Raw genomic sequence first — 15680 nt, forward strand, 5'->3', positions numbered from 1 at the left:
TTGCGATTTAGAAGGTTTGTTTTCTATTTTTTCCGATACGCATAGTTCCCATAGAGTTTTCGAGTTTATTAGATATTTTTTTATAGTAAAGGTGCTTTTTATTTTCATAAATCTAAAGGGTTTAGATATTGAAGCTACATATAACAGTACAGTCAGAAAAAAAGTATCGAATACAGCCAAAATGTTAAAATATTCAGAATTTACTTTATTACCTATACATTACCACAGGTCGTGTATTTTTGTCACTTTAGCTGTTCGTTAGCTTTGTTGCTGACTGTACTTTATATCTGAAATATAAATCGACCAAACTTTACCAAACCAGTTACAGGTAATATTATATTTATGTAAGTATATCACATAGGATTACTCTCTGGACTTAAATGATTAAAAGAGCCTGTTTAGAGAACTGAGCAATCGTCTTACTCATAATATTTTCTGAATATTATTTGACGTTCATTATGGCTAATAATTCATACAACACAATATACTTACGTCGGATGGGTCATGTGAATCTCCATGATGAGTTCTCTGGGAATCTCGAAATAGTCCGGGTCTTTCCCATTGGCGGACAGGACTAAGGGTAAAATATCCCACGCGGTCCTAGGCGGCTTCCAGCCCAGTTTAAGGCAAAGCTGGAACAATTGCATAAAGTTAATATTATGTACATAGACATACTTATTTTTAAGGACATGCTATACGAGCTTACGAACGGAGACGATTAATTGGACGTGTGGCGACTTAAACGGTAGAAAGAAACCACGTAATAAAATTTCCAATAACAAAAAATGCTTAGGGTGTAAAAACTATGAAGTACGTTTATTTTGGTTATCGCTCCACAGAAAAGGAAAAAACACCCTCCCTTCCATCAGTCACTTGTTGACCACGAACGCTCATTACACGCGATATCAGTATTTATAGTTTTATTTTTATTACGGAATAATGTAATATATTTCACAAATTTCATACCGTCTGCACTTAAATTAACATTACAATAACTTCACGCTTAAAACAAATTTTAGACAATCATTTTCAGTTGAACACGAGGTAAGTGCGCACCATTAGTTTACGCAGTATAGCTCCAGATGGCGCTGAAAAAGAGACGCAAACCGTGCGACCGGAATAGTATGAGATGTCTCATCCCTTTACCACTATCGTTGATAGAATATTATTCCTGGGAAATCCGGGTGTTTATAGTCTGTTAAAGGAGACTGGGAGCGGTTAAAGCTAGGAACATACTACGCGGACGTCCGTCGTAAAACGACCGCGACCGCGACCTATCAGTGTGCACGGAACAAAACATCCAGAGAGCCAGATTTCGATCGGACGTCCGTGCGCTCAAGGCCACGTCCGCGTCCGTCGACCGATAGTTTGCACGGTTATGTGTAATGTCATTGTCCAGATTCCCGTCCGCGGTCGATTCACGACGGACGTCCGCGTAGTGTGTTCCTAGCTTAATGAAGCCCTGAGGGTTTAATTAGCAACTTTAAAATGAGACGGTATGCCAAAGCCCGGCCACGTTTTATGGCAACTAATAGGTTGTTTTCAAGTCTTTTGAAAGCGTCTTTTGTCAATTTTGCTAAACAAATAACTTTGGCTTGAAAGTTGCTAGTAAAGTGCAGTTGAGTAATAAGTTTTTTTTAAATTATTACCTGCGATTTATACAAGTATGTAACTCGCCTTAGCTTCGCAACAAGAGTAAAGTATACAAATAGCTATAGTATGTTATCTTTAAATTTTGTATCATCACTACATAGTATAAAACAAAGTCACTTTTTCTGTCCCTATGTCCCTATGTATGCTTAAATCTTTAAAACTACGCAACGGATTTTGATGCGGTTTTTTTTAATAGAAAGAGTGATTGTAGAGGAAGGTTGCATGTTAGGTATAGTACCCGTGCGAAGCCGGGGCGGGTCGCTAGTAGGTAAATAAAATGTAAGTACTTAGACCTACCTCTACAGACTCTTTCGAAGATCAGGGAAATAAAACAATGTAACAATACATTGTGTTGTTAATAGTCATATACAGTGCACGGACAAGTCATCGCAAAACAATCGCAAGACTGCAATAGAACAAGATCAATAGAGTTGCATTATGTACAATATTATTTAATTATAGTATTTAATGACATTAATTACTGCAACCTAAAATTCACCATACAAACAGAGCTCGGGTAGTCCTCAATCCATTTATTAATTGTATTTATTCGCACCATACTCGTATTTAAAATATTTAGAAATAACCATAATTAAGCAAATAATCACAAAACTTTGACAAATCCATGACAGATATGCGACTAAAAAGGTCAAATATTAAATTATAAATTACGATAATATCAGCTTTAGATAATAATAATGTTAAGTGACGACTCTATAATAGTCTTGTCTCATGCCCATATCTGTTTCTGCGATGATTTGACCGAGCACTGGCATATATGTCAAACGGAAGTTGGGCAGTTTTCGAGCAGCTCTTGTAATCAGTGTGATTTTTCCCAACTTGGTGAGCAAAATATCGTCGTATTTGAACAGATTTACACAAATTCGTAACTTGTGTCGTGTCTTCTTTCCGCACTCGTATCGTAATATTATACTTCAACCTTCACTTTATAAGTAAAAAAATCAGTAGTTTTTGAGTTTATTGCGAATAACAGACACACATACATCACAGGCGAAGTGAGTGATTTTCTTTCGATTCGCAAGGTAATTTTACTAAAAAAATCTGTAATAGTAAAACTGGTAAATTGGAATACCTACGTCAAATGTGGAGTGATTTATTTATACCGCAAACAGTAGTTCAGCCATTATCTAGATATTGTGGTCTGAATGCGACATATCTGTTTTTTTGCACGCGAAGTGAGTTCAATATAATTATTTTCAGTACAGATGGCGTTTTTTATACCCACTAGTGCGAGAAGTGGTTCATTATATGCCAGGTCGAAACTTCGGAGGGCCATCTGTACTGGAAAACGTCGTACGATACATACATACATACATACATACAATCACGCCTGTTTCCCAGAGGGGTAGGCAGAGATCACGGATTTCCATTTACTACGATCCTGACAAACCACTTTCGCTTCACACACTTTCATAACATTTCTCATACACGCTCGTCGGTTTCGAGTACTTCTGACCTGGCCTCTTTGCAATATTTCCCCGATTTGATCAAGAAAAGTTCGCCTAGGTCTTCCTCTACCAACTGACCCTTCCACTCCTTTTTCATATACTTTCTTCGTTAATCTCCTCTCATCCATCCTCTCTACATGCCCAAACCACCTTAACATACCCATCTCAATCTTTGTCACCACATCTACATCCACTCCACACTTCTCTCTTATCACGCTATTTCTGATCCTATCACTCAACTTTACACCAGCCATGCTTCTTAACGCTCTCATTTCTACGGCATTCACTTGACTTTGAAGTCTTTTCTCCCACACCCAACTTTCACTACCATACATAAGTGTAGGCACCAAAACTCCTCTATGCACCGCCAGACGTGCTTTTTGCGATACTTTCTGGCTGCCCATAAAAGCGTTTAGTGCTCCATTCACTCTATTCCCAGCATTCACTCTCCTTTCAATATCTTTTCCATGTTTACGTCGTACGATACACGTGCGAAAAGGAAATTCGTAACTCCTGTCGATTTAAAACACTCCCTTCGGTCGTGTTTTAATTTATCGCCACTCGTTTCGACCTTCCTCTTTTTCGCACTTGTATCGTAATGTACTATTATGCATTTATTATTTAGTTAGTTGCCTGTAGGATGAGTTTTGACGTTTTAGAGTACGTCCAGTCAACCAATTAGAATCCTAGGCCACTCTAGAACCCTGTCATATTGACACCGTGCTTTATTTGCTATAGAAGTCAGTTTGACTTTTAGTGTGAAAGGGTTCTACAATGGCCTAGGCGTAGGCCGCCTCTAGAATTCTGTCTCTGTAAGAATGTAATTGTTATAACATCCATACTTCCATACTAATATTATAAATGGGAAATTGCGTGTGTCTCTTTGTTTGTCCGTCTTTCACGAAAAACGGAGCGATGAATTGACGTGATTTTTTATGTAGAGATGTTGATGACGTGATTTTTTATGTAGAGTTGAAGGGATGGAGTGACATAGGCTACTTTTTGTCTCTTTCTAACGCGAGCGTAAAACAAAAGCTAGTAAACAATAAAATAAATGAATATTATTCTTGTATGAATAAGTTATAAAGGAAATAATACTTCCTAAAACTTCTTTCAGTAATTGCCACACTGAAATAATAAACGAATAAGGTAAATAAGGTAAACGCACACAATAATTACTATGTCTCTTTATTTGTTTTTTACCCGATCACACGACCGGGAACATACATATGTTATTACTTTTTATACGCAATTTAGAAGGAAATAATAAAATCTGTTCCACGTTTGTACAAAATGCATTTAATTAAATCATATGAAGACTCACAGGAAAAGGCTTTAGTACCTACTCGTAGATTCTCAGTATAAAGCTTTCAGCTTGGTTTGTTGACATACAGAAATATCTCAATTTGTAAATAAACTAGCTTTTGTCCGCGGCTTCGCTCGCGTTAAATTCTAAAATTGCGAAATTCTCCATACACATTTCCACCCCCATTTTAGGGAAGTGGGGGGTTATAGAGAGACTAAAAGTAGGCTATGTCACTCTCCATCCTTTCAACTATCTCCACATAAAAAATCACGTCAATTCATCGCTCTTTTTCCGTGAAAGACGGACAAACAAACAGACACACACACTTTCCCATTTTAATATTAGTATGGATTTTTTATTGACGACCGGTCGGTCTGGCTCAGTCGGTAGTGACCCTGCCTGCTAAGCCGCGGTCCCGGGTTCGAATCCCGGTAAGGGCATTTATTTGTGTGATGAGCACAGATATTTGTCCCTGTCATTGATGTTTTCTATGAACTTATATAAGTATGTATTTATCTATTTAAGTATGTATATCGTCGCTTAGCACACATTCATTATTTATTATTATTTAATAAACAATTAAATAAATTAAATAATATAATGATTTACTATTTATTATTTAAGGATTAAGATGAAGTGGCGGAAAAGTGTGAAAAAACAGGACGATTGCGATTTTTAGTAAGTATGTCATTTAGGCTGATTTTTTCGGAGTTAGTAATTAGTTTATGTTTAAACATATTATCATAGAGGTTTCACAAATAGTGTACCTTTTTAATAGTAGTCAGTTTTTTAAAATAAAACTTACCAATTACGATATATTTCTATAAGATTTGGCCTATTTAACTACTAACAATGATTTAGTATAAAAAACGATTTTAAATTTTTTTTTTCCCAGAGTCAGAAAACCATTGTCTATCACATATATCAATATCTCGCTAAAAGAAAAATGCTTGCATTTAAGGATTAATAATATATCTTAATGCAAAAAAAGCTAAAACTGATGATTATTAATGTATGTCTCTATGCCTAAATCAGGTTTATATGTCTTCTATTTGCTCCATAATAATGTTGACATACATTGAGTATGTTTTCTTTGGATATATTAGGGGCGTATCGGGAATATAAAACGTGGGTCGAGTGTAACATGTCATTCATGTTTAACGACTTGTTGAACTTGGTTAGGCGATGTCTATGTTGACATTACCGGGTCCGTAGCAAAGATGACGATCGTCTTGTAATCGATATCACTTTTTAGGGTTCCGTAGTCAACTAGGAACCCTTATAGTTTCGCCATGTCTGTCTGTCCGTCCGTCCGTCCGTCCGTCCGTCCGTCCGTCCGTCCGTCCGTCCGCAGATAATCTCAGTAACCGTAAGCACTAGAAAGCTGAAATTTGGTACCAATATGTATATCAATCATGCCAATAAAGTGCAAAAATAAAAAAATGGAAAAAAATGTTTTATTAGAGTACCCCCCCTACATGCAAAGTGGGGGCTGATATTTTTTTTCATTCCAACCCCAACGTGTGATACATTGTTGGATAGGTATTTAAAAATGAATAAGGGTTTACTAAGATCGTTTTTTGATAATATTAATGTTTTCGGAAATAATCGCTCCTAAAGGGAAAAAAAGTGCGTCCCCCCCCCTCTAACTTTTGAACCATATCTTTAAAAAATATGAAAAAAATCACAAAAGTAGAACTTTATAAATACTTTCTAGGAAAATTGTTTTGAACTTGATAGGTACAGTAGTTTTTGAGAAAAATACGGAAAACTACGGAACCCTACACTGAGCGTGGCCCGACACGCTCTTAGCCGGTTTTTCATGTTAGTACGACGACGAATCCATCATCCTAAGATACATCCTGATACAAGTTTAAACTTAAAAGGAGGATTCAGCTTCTACGCGTGTAAACTTTGCTGAAAATATTTTTTTTTAATCCATGTATTCATAAAACTATACGAAATCAGACGATGTATGTAACAAATCAAATTATTTTTCCCTCACTAGCTCGGAAACACGTGTTTTGTCCTTTAATACCAGCGGGTAAAAACGCATTTTATCCACTAGTGGGTAAAGTAATTTGACCTTGAATAAAGTCAAATTAACTGCTTTAAAATTGATAAAAATAGTTGAATCTAGTAATAAAGATGATTTACCACCTGTTGAACTACTCAAAAGCAGTGATAAACGCATTTTTTGCGTTGTAGTTTCCTCGCTATAGTGAGGGGAAATGTTTTGTGTTACACTCGGGTGCAAATGTATTTTCCTTCTCGTGTGTTAAAAAACTCGCAAGTTCAGGATTCTATTCTCGAACCACTCGCTTCGCTCGTGGTTCAACTATATAATCCTTTCACTTGCTCGTTTTTCAATTCCACACTCGGCGTTAAAATACAACTTTGCCCCCTTGTATAACAAATAACTATTTTTGCGTTGTAGTTTCCTCGCTATTGTGAGGGGAAAAGTTTTGTGTTACACTCGGGTGCAAATGTATTATACTTCTCGTGTGTTAAAAATCTCGCAAGTTCAGGATTCTATTCTCAAACCACTCGGTTCAACTATATAGTCCTTTCACTTGCTCGTTTTTCAATTCCACACTCGGCGTTAAAATACAACTTTGCCCCCTTGTATAACAAATAACTATTGTTTAATATTTTTATGATTTGTTTTTTTTAGGTAGGTAGTAACACTACTACATATAGATTATAAACTGAAATAGATACCATACACTAAAGAAAAAGCGATCAACCCCACTGGTGGCGAAGCCGGGAATCGAGCCCGGGTCTCCAGCACCGCTCGCGGGCGGTCGAGGTGGTGTAACGGTTTAGCACGTCAGCCGCGATAGTTGGAAACTCGGGTTCGATTCCCGGCTTCGCCACCAGTGGGTTTGATCGCTTTTTCTTTAATGTATGGTGTCCATTTCAGTTCTTACGAAGTCAGGTTTATATATTGGATTCCCTTTTAAATCACTATAGTAGACATATCATCCATATACAATTATACATATCCGTATCGATTTGTTATGTCACAGGAAATTTCTATGCAATACTACTTATTTTCTTATTAATTATGACGACTTAACCACATATTGTTAGTTTTGCAATAGTTATGATTTAAATGAATTAATTAATAAAGGGCTTACGGGACTTTCCTAACTAAACTGATGTAATAACTTGATACACCAATGGCTCACGAATGAATGAAGGTATTCTGGACTTCCCCAAATGGAAAATCTAGCAAAGTATAGGTTTGACGACCGGTCTGGCGCAGTCGGTAGTGGCCCTGCCTGCTACGCCGCGGTCCCGGGTTCCAATCCCGGTAAGGGCATTTATTTGTGTGATGAGCACAGATATTGTTCCTGAGTCATGGATGTTTTCTATGTAGGTATATAAGTATTTATATATTATATAATATATATCGTTGTCTGAGTACCCACAACACAAGCCTTCTTGAGCTTACCGTGGGTCTTAGTCAATCTGTGTAAGAATGTCCTATAATATATTTTTTTATTTTATTTATAGGTTGTTTTGTCAAGGGACAGAAGAGTTCTTGGTTTTTGAAAGTGTGATATTGATAATACAAAATGATATTATATAAATATCAATCGCATTTGGTTTTTGCTTTATATAAAGTGATTTCTAAGAAGTTTGTGACTGAAACATTAAGCTGTATTATTTTGTATCATCTTTGAAGATAGATAATACATTGATGGAAATCCTAAGTAAGAAAAATAAGCTAAGCCTAATATAATGGAAATGTTACCTAATGAATTATTGGCACAATAATACTGTAGACTAGATATTTGTTTTTGGTACAAATAATAAAATATGAGATATCTAAAAATATTCCCTTTTGCAGAATACTTTCCTATAATATCGGAATAAATAAGAAGAATTTCACAGAACTTAATTTAGATAGAAGAAACAAATTCATATATTTGTATAGGGGCCGAGCGTGTCAAATTTTGTACTGAAGTTGATTCTTGCCTGTAATTTTAAATATGTCTCAGGCTCTTGATTGTTCATAATTTTTGTGTTGTTGCAATTGAATATCACGTAACGAGGCATTTTTTATGTTTTGGTTGACTTCAACTTACAAAAATTGACGCCCGAAAGCTGCAAGCTGCGAGTAAAGACGGACAACTCAGTGGATTTCACTGAGTTCATTTGACACGCTAAGTAGATACGTTTGCTTGATCTATGGTATATATGACATCTGTGAAGAATTTATAATAAAATTAAACGCGTGAAGCTGCAACGCTTAAAATGTTTCAATAAAGATTTATTATTTCAAATTGTAGTTTTAATATTGTTTCAATTTCAAAATTGCACTTTTTTGCTGTATCAATTAAGGCGCTTGTCCCGATTAATTGCTTTTGGGTGTTAGGGGATGCGATGTATTATTGTGTCGAACTTGTTTGGTGTAGGCTGTATAACTTGTTTTGGATAATAGGCTGTATGCAACAGTTTATGAGTTTGGATGCACTAGACCCTACTCATTGTTGTGTTCTTGCCGGTGAGTAAGGCTGCCAGTTTGTAATTTGTTCCGTTTATCGTAATAATCCTTGCTGTTTTTTAGTGTTTGCTGTGTACTTAACACAGCAAAAGGGAGTTTTCTTTACGCGTAATAAAAAAAATTACGCTGTTCAATAAGTTATTATTTAAAAAAAGCATTTATGATATAGACATGATAAATATTATTATACAATGTGCATTTTCATGTTTTTATACTAGTACATGCTAAATCTATTTGAAGATTTATACATGTATATTTTCATTATAGTATAGTGTGTCCTTGCTTTTTAAAAGTTGTTTTTAAGAAAATGCAAGATTTTAAATGTAAATGAAACACGGTATTCAATTCAACCGATTACATCAAAAGTCAATTGACAATGTAAAATACATTCTCAAGATACCCAAAGCTGTCCTTTGTGTATCGTGCCACAGCCATGACCTCACTTCACTGAATTCACAGTGCATCGAATTTCCTAATACCGTGTCCTCCATATTCCATATGTAGTTGTGCTGCCCGTCCGTGCTTTCGTATTGGTCTGACAAACTCAGTTGCGTCTTTTGCCACGAAGCGTCAACGATTGCACTCTTGGCTATAGACCTTGATTGTAACAAGAATGACACCCACAAATGTCTTATTCTATGGAAACTGAAAGCCATAATACTTTAACAGGCGCCATATCCTTACCTCAGTGAATTCACAGTGCATGCCTGGGGTCTCCGAGCACCATGCTGCCTGGCTGCTTGTAACCCGCGTAGCTGATGAGCTGTCTGTTCCATATTCTGTAGTCGTGCTGTCCGTCCGTGCGCTCCATATTGGCTTGACAGACTCATATTCCTATCGTTTGCCACGGAGTACATTGCACTCTAAACTTAAGGCCTTAACTGCTACAAAAAGCACACTCGCAAATCCAAACGACTTCTTCTATACCAATTGAAAGCCACAGGCGCCATAGCCTTACCTCAGTGAATTCACAGTGCATCGGGTCCCCCAGAACAGTGCCGTCCGGCTGTTTGTAACCCGCGTAGCTGATGAGCTGGCTGTTCCATATTCTGTAGTCGTGTTGCCCGTCCGTGCGCTGGGGGAACACCGTGATGGCAGACCTGGGGATAGGTACGGGTTAAGAATACGACAACGGTAATTGGCGCATATTAGGAAATCGACTTAGCGGTTTATGAGTTTTATGACGAAAAGTTCAATTTTATCGGGACCTGGGAGCATCGATGAGTATGGAATACGACGACGGCAATTGCTGACACAATTTTTGTTATTAAATCGACTTAGCGGTTCATGATGAATGGTTGATTTTTACCGGGAACTGGAACGAGGGAAACTGGTGGCACATAATATCTAGTCTTTTAGAAATTGTTCTTGTGGGACCTCGAAATATCAATGGGTATAAAAATACATCCACAAGTTATAATTATAAGTTAGTCCTCCATATCGATTTCGATCACGGCGACCTCAGCAATAAAATTTGTTTTCTCAAATGAGCCCTTATATGGCTGGGCAAATTTACTTTAGCAAATATCGCGTCTTTAATACATTTGAAGGGTTAAGAACGAGTGATATCATTTTGTGACTTCATTCGTCAAAACATAGACCGCGAACCGGTGTCACTCGTGATAACGCGTTGCTTCGTATTGTCATGTACTTAATTGATTCGCCATCTTGAATAACACGTTCCATACCCAAACAAAATTATGTGCGGTTATAAAAGAAAGTTAAAATTTCGATCGAGTTTCGAAGAAAAATACATTAGCGATACGTGAACCGAGATAAAGACAAACTGCAAAGTGAACGTGTTCAGTTAGATTTTGATCAAATCGACACGTACTGTTTTAAGTTTTATTTTGGTCTAGCTGAAATACTCTTTTATTTTTCTCACATCGAATTTTCATAAACCTGAACTGTAAATTGAGTGGATCTAGATATATCTACTAAGAAATGTATGATATCCTTTGATGGAACCGTTGATTTGAATATTAACAACGTAGCATCTGCATATATTGTAATTTGTAATATGCCATTAGCTATAATTAATATGTACCTACTGTGACAGCGTAGTTGCAGGGGCATATTGTAATAGATACAGAATTACCCATCTTATTTCTATCTATAGACTTCCTTAGGCCCCTATTGAGTGCATTAGTAGTACGTACAGATGACGCATGGGTGTAGCAGAGATATTTGGGAATCCCGCTTGCAATAACGAGTCTATTATAGTGGTCTGGTGAATTGAAGTTACTGGCAAAATAAAGCAAATAATTTATTTTTCCTCGTGGGTAAACCTTAGAGCTTATTCAAGTTGTAAGTAACAGGTGTGATGTCATGATGTGTTTGTAATGTTTTTGTCTTAGCTAAATAGTAGTTAATTATACGTACTAATTAAATTAACACTTGATGAGAAATCAGAAGTCACACGGTGCAGAAAAACTAAATTAATAGTACATTACTACAGAGGCCGGGACAAATGGCTTGCTTCGCTCGGCCGTCTATATGTCTTCGGCCGGCAACCCCATTTCCCGCCGAGGTATGTATAGTGCTTTTCTCAAACATGGTATGAAATAAATAAAGTCTACTGAAAATAGTAACTTTGGATGGCTGTATCTCCTAAACGGTGCGTCGTAGCGCAAAAATAATCGAATTTTCGTTCCCCTTTAATATCCCGTATACGCCTATAAAAAAACAAAAAATAAAAAAAAAATTAAAAAAAATGAAAACAAAATTTTTTTGTATGAAAACGCACCCAAAATCAAATATTGTCTAGGGCCCGTACCAGTTGCAGTCGGCACGTCTATAAATCCCCTTATAGTTTTTTTTCATTGGCTAAATACCTGGATGTTATGTCACAATTATCTGTGTTTGGAAATTAAAAAAGAAGACTTTGCCGGCCTTGGCCTGCAAGGTTTGTATGAAATTCCATTATCTATCAATCGTCCTAGCCGCACCTGCAACGTCATACTTCGCTGCCAATTATAAGGCACATAACATCAATATTTCATACCATGTTTGAGAAAAATATAAAACGTCAAACAAAACCATGAAGTCTTCTCCGATTGCCCTGCTGTGTGGCTTATTATAGTTATTATGTGTGGCTGTCCCACATAATAACTTTTTACATCGGGATCACAGTAGCGCAATCGGAGAAGATTCCAAAAGCACGGGGATAACGCCGTCCCTGACACGTTGGAGGTGAGTTGAAATGTAACTAATACGCGATTAAGTCCCGATTTAAAAAGTTATTACCTGCTCAAATGAGGTGCGTTCGGTTTTCGCGCGCGACTTTATACATCTAGGACCATTTCAAACTGTCTATACTTGATGTCGCACAAGAGAACTTGCAAGCGATAAAGTAACCCGCGCTAGCCGATCAGAGAACTAAATGTTTAGAAATTGAAAGAAATTATTTTATGAAACTTTCTTCTACTTACCAAAATCCTGGGACACATTTTGAAAGAATTAAAGATCTTTTTGGATAGCTTTATACATATGAGTTCTTTGAAATGTATATGTAAGCTTAATCCATAGAACGAACCTTATGTTGCCTTTATTGGTGCTGTACTTGATGTGGTTGCATAGCGCTTCGAACATCCCGCTCGTAGTTGTTACTTGTCGGCAATCGAAAACCTGTTGAGAAAAAATAGAATAATTTGAGGAAACAAACTTTTTAAGACGATACAGAAGCGAAAATGCTAAAATGGATAGGAGTCCCCCTTTCAATTTGGGAATCTTAGTTAAATAAAGTAATGTTATTAACTATCTCTATTTGTAAATGACGATCCTTATTGGGAGAAAATATTCGTAATTTTCGATCATGATGAAAGATAAACATAACTTTGGCATGTAACAAATTTATATCATGAAATAAAGAAATCTAATCTAATCTATCGAAAATATCGTAATTTATCGAAAAAATAATTGTCCATTAAGAACAACTTAGTTAAAAGATTGCGATTTTTTTTAAATCGAGGTTCCGCTCTCGACTGTTTCCTACTTCAAAACTTAATCATTCGGAACGAAATGTAAGAATCTGAATAACTATGAAATAATCTGTGTCGGACCGTTTAGTTTTTTTGGCTAATTGTTACCAATCTTGAGTATCACACCTTTTTTGCGCCATAATGAAAAAGGCAGTTTTTGGAAATTTTTGATTGGCTCTAGCGTCTTTAAAAATAAAAATATCAAAAAAATCAAAACGGTCCGACACAGATAAAAATAATAATATACTGTGTTGAAATAATCATTGCACTATCTTCAAAAACCAGGAAGGAAATAGTCGAGAGCGTTTGTATGGATAATTGACCCCTCCTGTATCGTCTTAATAGATATTACGAGTATATCTAAAATTTAATATTAGTACTTCTTCACGTCAAAGATCGATATTGCGCCTTTATTTAGGTATTTATATAAAATATAAAAGTTCGCCTGTGTTATACATCACTTCTAGTTGTATGTTATTTACTACGTTATTTATTATTATACTATTTACTTACTACAGCTAATTTAGCCAAGTTAATATATTAATATGTCAGTAGTATGCGCTCTCTAGCGTAGTTTTAGTCATAAATTTCTATCACTCTTATATTCCATATTAGTACCTCAGGGATATTCAAGTTTCGTCCGCTAGAAAAAACTTAAAAAAATTAATGGAATTTTGTCTAGAACTCCTGGAATATAATTGATGACCTACTGTTAAAATGTTAAATTCTTATATTATTACATATGTTACCTTCATTATACGCAATTTTTAAGCTACGTAGCTAACCTTAACCCCTTTGATCGCAATCCACCTCGCCAATGGAAATGCAAAGAAATCGGCAAAGGATAATTTAGTGTGCTCCCGTGAGCGGACTAACGTACGCTCTCCAATGAACTGTGTGTGTCAATATTTAACAGGAAAGGTTTACTTACTCTTCGAATTTGTGTGAAAAACCTGTGTGTGTCGCGAATGGTTGTACTTTTCGTTAAATTGTAGAGAAGGCGCTTATTTAGGTGTTATTTAGTATTAAATCGTTTAGTCCAAAACTACAAATTAAGAAGAAAAAACAAGAAAGTAAAAGGAGTCTGTATTAAGAAAACAGACCATTTCTAGCCGCCGACTGCACTGAGAAAAAAACAACCAATTTTCATGTTCGTTCAACAAGTTTTTTTGGTTCAAATAGCGCCTACGTGCTCTTTGGTTCAAACAACAAGTTAGATTTTGTTAAGTGTAACTATTACATTTTACAAGTTTCATTTTATTTGAATCAATATTTAATTTGAATCAACAAGTCGATTTTATAAAAGCAACATGACTCATATTGTTTTAAACATATGTTTGGCTGATTCAATCAAATATCTATTAACAAGTTTGACCTTGTTGTTCGAACAAATTCGACTTGTATCATCAGCATTGTCATTTATTACGTTTACTAAAATACTTTTGTTTCAAACGGATAAACCCGCAACAAGTCGAACTTGTTAAATTCACAATGCAAATTTCTCTCAGTGTGCAGTTGTACGACCGTAGGACTTAAACGTTCGCTTTATAACGTAACTGTGTCTATCAATATTTAACGCGAAATGTTTACTTACTCTTTAACCCGTTCGAATTTATGTGGAAAACGTGTGTGTCGCGAATGGTTGTACTTTTCGTTAAGTTGTAGAGGCAGGTGCTGTAAAGTATACTTGAACTCTTTAAATCTAGTAATTTTTCACATGAATGAAATGCAAACCGTAATGAAGTATGATAATCCATACTAATATTATTAATTTCGGGACAGATACATTACACGTATGTTTGTCATCTTTCAAATTTAGAATAATAATTAAACGTAATTTTTGAACCCATACTAATATTATAAATGGGAAAGTGTGTGTGTATGTTTGTCCGTCTTTCAAACGGAGCTACAAATTGACGTGATTTTTTAAGTGGAGATATTTGAAGGGATGGAGAGTTCCATAGGCTACTTTCTAAAGCGAGCGAAGCCGCGGGCAAAAGCTAGTTTTGTATAATAATCTTTCTTAAAAATTGTGGTGTATATTTTTTAAATTGTGATGTACCGCATGCTACCTCTTACCTAGTTTTAAGTAGATTTCGAGGGTTTGACTGGTGAAACCCGATAAGTTGAGCAAACTGGTTTTTGAAATTCGAACTATGTGCAATTTCCACAATGTTGTTTATACCCTCGATTTAAGTAAATAACGTTTTTCTCAGTAAGTGATTTTGTAAAATCTTATGAGAAATCAAATATCTTAAACCATAAACCATAATGTATAATATGTGATGTAATTAAAGCAGCGTTAGATTAAATCACCAACTTTGGGGTTCCCGCGATTGATAGCGGGGGTTTCGCAGTGAACATGGAATGTTGATGAACAAAACATTTAAACATTTCCAGCAAGCATGGTGCACCTATTTTATTCTACCTAATTTATACAATATAGGGTTCTACATAAAATATTAAAAAAACTATATTAAGAAAGACAATTTAAATACTAAAAAGCTAAATAGCGAAAACGGCATAGAGACTAACGAAGTAATTATTTTGGTTTGCACGCATAAGTATTTGGGTCTAAACCAACAATGCAGGCTGATCAGCCAGTTTTGTCATAAGTAAATAAATTACGAGACATAGCGTGACCTTTTGAACTTCTTTTTCTGGTGTAATGATTGTTCATGAAAGAAGATACCTAGTCGTGTAAGGGAACAAAAAATGCCCCTGGCTAATTAACTAAAAACGTCAGGGCATTTTTGTTC

General features: G+C 35.8%; 1 protein-coding gene across 1 annotated transcript in view; it reads right to left on the reverse strand.

Annotated features, from left to right (window-relative positions):
- The window catches only part of LOC125227846 (nitric oxide synthase-like protein), a 39653-nt gene that overhangs the window by 13788 nt on the left and 10185 nt on the right, over window positions 1-15680 (reverse strand). The window contains 3 exon segments of the mRNA XM_048132220.1: window positions 493-632; window positions 9900-10041; window positions 12477-12568. Coding sequence (XP_047988177.1) covers window positions 493-632; window positions 9900-10041; window positions 12477-12568 — 374 coding nt within the window.

This window comes from Leguminivora glycinivorella, chromosome 7 (genome assembly GCF_023078275.1).
Source record: "Leguminivora glycinivorella isolate SPB_JAAS2020 chromosome 7, LegGlyc_1.1, whole genome shotgun sequence".
Taxonomy (NCBI): Eukaryota; Metazoa; Arthropoda; class Insecta; order Lepidoptera; family Tortricidae; genus Leguminivora; species Leguminivora glycinivorella.